Source organism: Emydura macquarii, unplaced genomic scaffold (genome assembly GCF_026122565.2).
Source record: "Emydura macquarii macquarii isolate MOO-44397 ecotype Brisbane River unplaced genomic scaffold, CSIRO-AGI_Emac_v2 contig_1451, whole genome shotgun sequence".
NCBI lineage: Eukaryota > Metazoa > Chordata > Testudines > Chelidae > Emydura > Emydura macquarii.
Window position 1 is genome coordinate 24,621,973 of NW_027131588.1, and position 10,512 is coordinate 24,632,484.

The window sequence follows — 10,512 nt, forward strand, 5'->3', positions numbered from 1 at the left end:
GCTTAAATCTGGCTCTGGTTTTAATAGGTCATTGACAGGACTCACTACCGAAAAGATCTGTTCCAGAGTCCATATGGTCCTGCTGAGACCCTGAACTCCTTTCCTATCCAGTTTATGACTTAGGCCAAGACCAATCACAGATAAAGAACACAGTCAGGTGTAGCAACAGATACAAATACACAAAAAGCATAGTTTAAAAGGGATCAGCTACACCCAGTGAACGGCAGAGCACTAGATTAACACCTGGACGTGTACACAGCGTGACAAAGCTCTGCTCTACCTCTGTGGGTCCAGTGCTTCCAGCAAGCGGCAGGTCAGGGAACGGCTTCACCCCTTCGTGCTCTCCCCCCCCAGAGGGTAACACAGCCTCTCTAAGATGGCTGCTCCCTGCTGGTCCCGATCCTGTCTCTGGTTTTCAGAGGCCCTTGCCCCTCCAGTTAATGGCCGGTATGGGGTGGGGGAGGGGGCCCAGTCCCCCCCTCGACTCCAGGCCCCAACCCAGGGACCCTACAAGTAGCAGCCTCGTGCAGTGGCTTAATGTCTGGACACGGCTCAGACAGGGGCCCTGCCTGGCCTCCTTGCCAGGGGAGGCTCTTGACCCCCTGACAACCCCACTGGGTGTGGGAGTGCCAAACCAAATGTCCAGTTCCCCTTCTGGCAGGGTCTTTTCCCTCAGGCCTGGACAGGTTCTCTGCCCTCTTCGGGCAGGGTCTTTTCCCTCAGGCCTGCAGAGGTTCTCTGCCCTCTTCGGGCAGGGTTTTCCCTCCCCCAGGCTTTGTACCTGCAGGGTTCTCTGCTGCCAGCGTTCTGCTCCTTCTCCTCAACCCTCCTGGTTTCTGACAGTGCCTTTACCTGCTCACGCTCTCTCTCTCTCTCTCTCTCTCTCTCTCTCTCTCACACACACACACACACACACACACACACACAATGTAACTCAACTCAACTCACTCCCACAACTCCGGCCACACCCTTTCTCTGGAAGGGAGGCTTTTAACATGTCCTGAGCAGGGCCTTGATTGGCTCCAGGTGTGTTAATTAACCTGGAGTAATCCATGCTCAGCTACCAGGGGAAAAGCCTGGGGCTGATATATTGGCCTTCTAGCCCTCTCCCATAGCCATCTAGTCTGACCCTGTCACAATAGGTTAAATATAGGATGAGAAATTTGATCTAAGTGATTGTGTTATGGAACCAACAGCCAATGAAGATAGCATAATCATCACTAGACAAGTGTTGGGGGCTAATCTACTAGGGAAGGTTTAGAAATAATTATACCTATGGTATAAATTCAGACTTCATAATACTGATATCACCTCCTTTCTTTAGCTCAAATGATTTTACTGCAGGATCATAGTACAACAATCTGGATAGTAAAACTTGTTCATGCTACTGAATTATATTGCACTCCCAAATGTGGTGCGGCAATGTTTCTTGTTTTTCTGCTTCATGTACAATAAGAATGTATTCAGCCATTTTCCCTTTCCTTGCTTTCAGACCTTTCTTTACAATGATTTTAAGACATTAACAGTCTCTCTCAATGAGGCTGTTCCACCTGCTGAAGACAAAAAAATAAATGTAGTGAAAACCTAGCTGCAAGAGTTGTGTGCTCTGAAAGAGACCTGAATACTATTTCCTAACTAAAAGTTCCAAAACAGTTCTGAAATCTGAGCTTTAAGATCAGATAAAAAAAATCTACATCCCAAAACTGAAATTCTGAATCTTGAGCTCAGAAATTAGTTGTTCTGAAATCATTCCAGAAAAAAATGCACTCCAAACACTGCTTTCTGAAATCTGCATAAGTGCCAGAAGCAACCCCGGAAACAAAATACCGAAGTATAGATTCCAGAACCTGAGTGTCAAAACTCTACTCCTGAAATATGAATTCTGAAAGCTGAGCTGGAAATCCACATTCTGAAATGCAAGTTGCAAACTCAGGATCTGAAGACAGTTTCAACATTGCGCCTCCCTTCTGAAGAGTCTCCAGAATTGGTTTTGAATTTTCAAAACTAAGTTTCAAATTTCAGAACTGAGGTTTTAGTACTCAGAACCCAAGTTCCAAAATCATTTTCCAGTATTCGAGTTCCAAAACTACCTCCAAAATCAGAGTTCCAATATTAGAGTTCAAAAACTTGAGGTGTAAAGACTTCAAAACCTTGGTCGCAGAATCCAAGCCCTCAAAATCTAATTCAGAATTTAGCTTCCAAGTCAGATTTCTGAAAGCCAGATCTCAAAATCTGACTTGTAGAAGCAGAGTTTCAGAACATTTGTACATATTGGAGCCCTGAAATTCAAGTTCCAAAGTTGGATTTTGGAAGCCTAGTTTAAAAATCTGAGCGCCACCTGTTCACATCTGGAAACTGAGTTACAGAATCAGAGATTAGTTACAGAGCACATCATCAGCCATGTGTTCAAACACATTTCAAAACTCAATATTTGAAACAAGTGTCAAAGTCAGATTTTGGAATTTAAAGTTTCAGGACTTTTAGTTCTAAATTCGGAGCTCCAAAATACAAAGTTCAGTTCTTGATGATTGAGTTCTGAAGCCCATGTTCTGAAATCTTAGTTACAGTGTGCTCGATTTTAAAATTTCTAGTTACAAAAAACAATTTACAAAAATCTGCGCCTTGAAATACGCTCTGTGGCAGATTGGGCCTGGAACATTAGCGTCCAACTGACCAGCGTTTCTAAGGAAAGATGAGAAGAGCCTGACAAGAGGATGGGGCGGGAGGGGAGAGGGCCGGAAGAGGTTAAAGAGCCCAAAGTAAAATTAAAGGCTCTTGGCCCCAACCATGCAGAGTTTAAAACACGTTTATCCACATGCATGTTAGTATTCATGAGCAGACGCTGCCGTGTGTCTGACGTTTCAGGAAATGGTACATTATGTTCTATTTCATTAACAGTATGAACAGATAATAAAACTAAACTATATATACACACAAATGAACATGCTTTATACACTGCTCATTCTAGGCAAATCCCTTCCAGCCTCTCTTTCACTACACCACCTCTGCCCACCCCCAGCACCACAGATATAACAGCAAGGGAAAGACGTCGTCATCCTTATTGTGATCCACTGTAATGTTGCTGACCCACGAGGTAATTACATTTCAATTCTCTTTCATTTCAATCTATTCACCCACTTAACTCCAATCAGAACACTTATTTCATGCCTAATATCATCTGGTTTTATGATGGAAGAATTAAAAGTCAGCATGAGACCAAAAAAGAGCACTTCAACCATTATTTTAGTATTTACAGAACAGCCTTCGTGTTGACTACCACATGCTGGCTAGCACATACACACTCACAATACATATAAATTGGTATACATTAAGCACCATTATTTAAAACTTACAGGCCCTGTATATTTTTTCCTTTATTTTCACCTACCCATTTTTATTTTGTGGTAACCCTTTTCCACCCCTTAGAATTCATATGCTTCCAATCTCTCCCCTCACCTTGGTTTCCCCCATAAATCCTCCCCTACTCTGTCACTAACTTTCTGCCCCATCTCAATGCACACACAGTGGTATTGCCTTCTGCCACAGAATGGGAATGGGGTACAGAAATCCCTCTTCCCCCTAACTTGATGTAAGAGAGGAAACTTAAACACATCCTGTCCCCATAGGGAAAGGCACAGAGCTAGGTCTTGAGATAAGGTGGTCTGAGCACAGCTCTGACTTAAATGCATTGGGTTTCACTGGAGCTCATACTATTATTTCTGCTTCAGTTTGCTATTAAATTGTGTTCAACAAGCACAGGATTGTTCAAACCACACTGGGGCCTAAATATATTCAATGTATATTTATTGAAAAACAAGGGAATTCATCTACATTTACAGTGGTTATCTAAACAACATGATGCCTCTCTGCAGAAGACCAACAGTACAGCAAAAAAGGTGGGGAGCTAACAGCAAAAGTTTAGTTAAATTTTACTCAGTTGCCTTATTCTCAGCACATTAGCCACAATTTGCAGCGAAGAAAGCGGGGATTTGCAAGAATAAGTGGGTGATTAGCAGACTCGTTAACATATCTGCAGACAGCTGAAGCGCCAAACAGAACATTCACTTTGACATTTCCCAGAGCTGTGTTTGAATTTCCTTATATGGTTGTTCTTACAGAAACAATGGAGCGTAGGCTATCCAAAACAGAGACTTTAAATTGAAGTAATTAAGGTGATCCCACTCCAGAGTTCACAGCTGCACTGGAAGTATATCATTTTCGGAAAGGATAAAGTAAATTAGCATTAAATGTCAATTGATTTGAAGGTATGAATGGCAAGTGCTTTTAAGCTGTTTCCCCCTCCCTCCTCCAGCCTCCCCATCTCTCTATGGGTGAACTTTTGACATGAGAAGTGTTTAACATCAGATGTTTGCTTTAAGAGAGGTAAATAAATTGATAGCCTAAGTCGGTTCAAATCCTGATATGGTTGTACTAAAAAATGTAGTGATCTCATAAATATTGAACACTTTATACACTCGGCTAAATGTTTAATCCATTGGGCGTTTACAGGTGTTAAGTTCAGTCCACCATTAGAAAAAATTAGGAGTAACAAGAAACTGAATACAAGACCTCAAGTTGATACTGTTCAGTCCATAACAAGATACAGATCCAACATTGCCTGAGTTAGACTTAAGGTATGCCTATTACAATATCGTAGCTTTTGATTTACTTCGATTAGAAAAATTCATTTTCAGAACTGTTTTATAAACACCCATCACTCAGTAATATAAATGAGAGCTATTATTCCCAACAGGCATTCCAATTTGATGTTTGACACAGGAAATGCAGTTCTGAATTTGAATAAATTGCTAAATACAGGATTTGTAGGTTTATGCTCCAGCAATTATGTTAACCACCATTAGACTGGCTTTCACCCATCAGGTTAGAGCCACAATTAGCAACTTTCCTTTTTTACACATTGGGGTCATTTTAGCATAAGGGATGTCACTGATTCGTTACCAGATACATAAGGGAACATCTGCTTCCTCCTACATTATATGAATACCTCTTAGTTGTACTTTGCATAGTATATGCAAAAATCAATGAATTAATAAATACCGTTCACAAGTATTTATTGATGGACAGTATATATAGTGCTTAAATGAATTTAACATAGCTAAATCAAGACTTCAAATTTTGCTGAAGATGAAAATGAGGTCCAATGCAATTTTTTCATTTCAGTATAGACTCTTCACTGGCTGAAAGGGAAGAAGAAAAGAGTCAGGTTAGCTCACTGCTCTACAATGCAAACAGATCTTAAATACATCAAAGCCTCAATGAAGAAAAAGATGACCTCTTTAAAAAAATTCATCTTTGAAAATTGCCTGTTCTCCCTGACCAGCATCTAGCAAATGATTTGACATTTTCCCTGTACTCATTCCACAGCTCTTTCGTTTTAAGGTTTCAGTGATGCAATGTTTCCAAAGTTGATTCTTAGATCCCATCTAATGGCATAAGTTGGGTCCCCACTTCAAAATATAAACTGGGACATATACCAAATACAAACATTCCCAAACCGTGCTCTGTACATAGCTAACTGGGCCACATACTGCTGACTCTCTTCACTTCTACTAGCTAACCTGCATTCTGTGAAGCTAATAATATATGGAAAAGTAATATTAAGTATTAAATTCAAGTAATTGCTCTACTTACCACAGGAATGTTATGCAATTGTTAATGGGAAGCCAAGTAGTTTACCTATCTTCCCATTCTCAATTATGTAATCCATTATATATTTTATGAAAATGAAGGATCCTACCCTAAGAAAAAAGTGTGGTAACCTCTGTACTATTAATATATTGGAGCTTTCAAGATTTATCTTCAGTCTCCCTGAAGCTTTTAGTGCTCCTAGGAACACACTTAAACCAAGTTTAGGCTTTGTGTACCTAAAATTCCATACAAGCCCATTAAAATCAACTCCATCTGCATCGTTGAAGTCTTGCACAAGAGGGATAAAGACAAATAAGGGAAGAATCACATTTAAGGAAAACAAAGAATGAAGATAAAAAGGTGTCCTCCTCTAGTAACTGATAGAACTAGAGATACAAGCTTGCATGTTTATGGTTATATATCGGGTTCAACTACATTTCGTTTTTACAAGTCATGGGGCTCAACTCTACTTTTACTGAGGCCTATGAGAAAGTTTTGCCATTTAGTAGGGAGCAAGGTAATTATACATTTGTGTAGCTGTATTGGCACTACAAGCCTCAGCCGCCTCTCCCCAGGGCTCACTGTGCTCAGTGCACTGCTTGCCACGCTCCAGAGGCAGCACGTGGCAGGGGACTGGTGCCAGCCGGCTGCCAGCGCCCCTCCCTCCCTTGCCCTCCCAGAGGTGCTGGCAGGATCCAGGAGTGTAGCCACAGGCAAAGCTTGGGCTGCATCGATGCACAGATGGTGGGCCTTTAAAACTCCTCCAGAGCGCAGCTAACTCCCACTTCAGCTCCTGGCCAGGCTTTGGCTGCAACCTTCAGTTTCTTGCAAGCCTGAGCTGCTCAGGCTGTGACAGCTTTCTTTCCCAGGGGTGGGGTGTGTGTGTAAAAAAACAGCTTCCCCCTCCAACTGGGGTGGAGTGGGAGGGGGGTGAAACAGCACCCTTGGCTTACAGGAACAGCACAGACCCTGGACTGTTTCTGCTCTGCACAGTATTTGCTTGCTTTTTATTTTCCCCCCACCTTCCGCTGCTGCCTGACTGCTTATAGTACGTCCGGTTTCACAGGGTGCTTAGTTGACCAGTCAGTACATAACGCTGGTGTTCGTATCTTTGAGGTTCTACTGTAGTTTTATTTTCTAGTAATCATGCACTAACACAACAATGCCTATTTTCATCCATGCTGGTAGTAGTTTAAATAAAGACATTTCAATGAAAAGCCATACTTGAAAATATTTTCATCCATGTTCATCTAAACCACTTGACAGTGTCCATTTAATTTTTTTTTTAAAAAGCACACACTTGAAAGAGTGTTCTTCTATGTGCCCATACTTCTATGGGTCTGCTAATAATTTTTTAAAATACCTTCTGCCAGTTCTTTTGCAATTCGTTCCAATTCTTCACGCTTCTTTCTCTCTTCGGTTTCTATTCTCCTTTCCTCTTCAGCAACAGGCTTTAGGTAGTCTGTCATTGAATAAAATGTTATGTATCAAGAACCTTTTCTCTAAACCACCTACACAAGACTTTTAGAAACTACCTGCTCAGTGGGAAGAAAGGAAAATCTCTGCCAGCAGGACTTGGAAGACTTGCATATAATTAGATCCAGTTTTAAGTTAATTATTGATAAACATTTTAGAGTTGTGCATCTTCAATTCAGTGAAGAAATATATTTCTTCTACAAATGCAAACTCTTTCTGCAAGCTAATTAACAAGAGCTCAGAAGCAATATTTCAGTTCTACCCTTGGCATTTAATGCAGAATCCTCATCCTAAGACTGAAGGACTTTGACCTTGTGAACTTTTTTGCACTAGTGTAAATGCAGCAGTGCAAAATCTTGTGTAGACATACTACGCAGGTGTAAAATGGCATTAACTCTTTAAATCATTGCAGCATATATTCACTAGGAGTTTATTCTGTGGCAGCTATAAAACCTCAACACTTAAAGCACACAAAGGCTTAGAAACCAGTGCTGTTGAGGACTTATGGCTCCTCTCTACAGTTTGTTTTGTTAAACAGTGACTTAACTAAGATTAAAAAACTGATTTGGTTAAAGTGGTTCGATCCCCTATTCCAGACAATTTTTCATAGGTAATTGAAATGCCTATCTCTGATCAGCCAGCAATGACAGCCTTCCTTGCCCATTTGTTAAGTTTTCAAACAAGTACCTTTGTGCTATTCTCTTATGTTGCCATTCATGCTTGGGAGAAGCTTCCTGAAAAAAAATCTGTAAAGCTACCTCATATTCCTCCTCAAGCCTCTCCTTTGCCATATCTACAAGAATCTTGACAACAGTCAGACTGCTGCTGTGTTACTCCCCTGCCTGTATGTAGATTCATCTGCTGATGCTTGTTTTATACTTAAATTGAAAGCTCCTTGGGTTAGGGACCATCTTCTGTTCTGTGTTTGCCTAGCTTCAACTTCCAGTCATTGGAGCTTGTTACTAGGAGCTACAGTACTACAAAAATGTTTTTACCAAAACAAGCTATATCCATACACCTACTTTCATGCCTGTGTAATTGTGCCCTTCCCAGGAAGCTGAACAGCTTTAACATCCATTTTTTAAAAACCCATTTAGTTAAATCAGCATGTAGACAAAACCTTATTGCTTTTTGTTAAAGCAGATTGATATGACTTTCAAAAACTCAAACTACTGTCTGACCTTCAGACAGTTTGTTCACTCTTCAACAGTGTACATCACTAACTCAAATCAACATAGAGTACCGTAACAGTGCATAAACCTAGGTGTCTGTGTTCAGCTAATGCAAGCCTCTGACCCTAGATTTAACACTACCAGGAATTTTATGTTCCTGCCAGGCAACTGGCTCACCAATTTCATGGTGCCATGAAAAATATATAATTAAAAGCTTAATTTTTTCTATATCCTCATGTATGCTCAGCTTGATGTCTTGAATAGTAAAGCAAGTAGACAAATTACCAACAAACATTTAAATATGCCTAAACCTCTGACTGGATTCAGCAAATATAAACCAAATACACAAGCATCAGTGAAAACTAAGAAGCTTCCTACTGACAACACATGTAATTTCAGGGTTTATATAGTAATAAAAATAACGGTAATGCACTGCTTACATAGTGGTGTTTTTATACTCATGCTAACAAGAAAAGGTGGATGAAGATCTCTTTTACTGGACCAACTTCAGGTCACTGAAGAAGAGCTCTGCCTAGCTCAGAAGCGTGTCTCTTTCCCCAACAGAAGTTGGTCCAGTAAAAGATATCACCTCGCCCACCTTGTCTGCCCTGGGACCAACACAGTTATCACACCACTGCGCAGAAACAAAACACAGACTCACGTCTGATTCTGCTCATGACACTAGGAACCGACGTGTCGGTCAAAAGAGAGTCACCCCATCACCTAGCCAGCCCTCCCTCCGCGCACAGCACAGCACAGCCCAGCACAGCCCGCAGGGTCTCAGGCAGCAGCGGGCAGGGAGCTGAGCTGAGCAGCTGTGAATGCCGTGCCGGCACTTACCGTATCGCTTCTTCCCGTAGATCATCCCCACCAGCAGCGCCGAGTACCTGGTGAACTGCGAGGGAAGCAGACGCTTTACTTTGCGCAGGGGGAGGGAGGCTTGTTTCCGGGCACCCGCACAAACGCGCCAGGGGCTCCCCAGCTACACGCCAGCCGGCGGCTCGGGGAGCCAGGCACCGGCCCAGGGGGGTTTCTCCGGCCGGCCCAGCCCGGTTCGGACCCGGCCCAGCCCCGCCCCGGCAGCGCCCGGCCTGCCCCTGACGCGCCACACCGGCAGCGCGGAGGCGGCGCCCAGGTCGAGGCCCGTTCCCCCCGTTTAAACGGTCCTAGCGCCGCCGAGCCCGCGGCCTCCGCAGCGGGGAGGAGGCTCAGAGACACGCGCAAGCCGCGGCCGCGGGGCCGGCACCCCCCGCTGCGGCCGGGACCTTCCCCCGCCGGGCCCCGCTCTGACCTCCCGCGGGGTCACCTTCCCGCCCGGCCGGCCACCGGCCCGCCCGCCTCCGCCGCAGCGTGCTCCCGGGGCCGGGCCGGGCTCGCCTCCCAGCGTCCCGTCCCCGCCCGGTACCTTGATGAGCGGCGACACCGGCACCGGGGGTAGTCCAACCATCTCGGCGACGAGCCCGCAGCGGAGCCAGCCGGAAATGACGCAACAGGAAACAGACCGCCGCCCCCTGTAGCATGATGGGAAGGGGAGGAGGGCGTGCGCGTGCGTGCGCGGGGAGAGCCCCGCCCCCAGCGCCTCACGGCGGGGCGGGGCGGGAACCGGGATCCGCCCCCTCGCGCTGGGCCCGGCCGTGGCCGAGGCGTCGCGTCACGTGTCGCTCCCCGTGCCGTGAGGCGGGGCTGCGAGCGGCGCGCGGGCCGGCGGAGCCGTTACTAGCCCGCGCGTGTGGCGGGCACACACGGACGTTGGCGGCACGAGGCTGCCCCTGCCGTACAGGTGCCGCCCGCCGCCAGGGCTCCCCGACCGACCGACAGACTGATTGACTGACACCCCCCCACCCAGGCGCGCCTGCCACACGCACCCCAGCCCCTGCCCCTGCACACCTGACACAGCCCTGACAGCGGCCTGAGGCGCAGCCTGCCCCGTCACAGCCCCGCTCCCTGCCGGCGTTCATCACAGACACACACGAGGTGTGGTGTGGTGTGGTGTCACGTACAGTCACCAGCTCGCCAGACGTGCACCCCAACACAGCGGAGAACTCACACTGCTGCGCGGGGGTGGGGCGGTCTCATAGGAGCAGCAGCAGCAGCTGGTGGTTTTTATTCCTTTGCTTGTATTAACCGCCACACTCCACACTGCTGTTACTCCGCGGGGAAGGAAGACATTCTGGGTGACCTCTTTTATTTAATATTCAAACCTTTTCCTGCAGCA

At 45.2% G+C, this 10,512-nt stretch overlaps 1 protein-coding gene across 1 annotated transcript; it reads right to left on the minus strand.

Moving 5' to 3' along the window:
- Positions 1–3,787: 3,787 nt before the first annotated feature.
- On the minus strand, positions 3,788–10,270 carry ATP5ME (ATP synthase membrane subunit e). Its single transcript, XM_067553396.1, has 5 exons — positions 10,185–10,270; positions 9,703–9,808; positions 9,138–9,192; positions 7,013–7,111; positions 3,788–5,198 (listed from the first exon to the last, which is right to left on the minus strand). Exons 1-5 carry the CDS (start codon positions 10,253–10,255, stop codon positions 5,173–5,175), a joined length of 357 nt encoding a protein of 118 aa, XP_067409497.1. The 5' UTR covers positions 10,256–10,270; the 3' UTR covers positions 3,788–5,172.
- Positions 10,271–10,512: the final 242 nt, after the last annotated feature.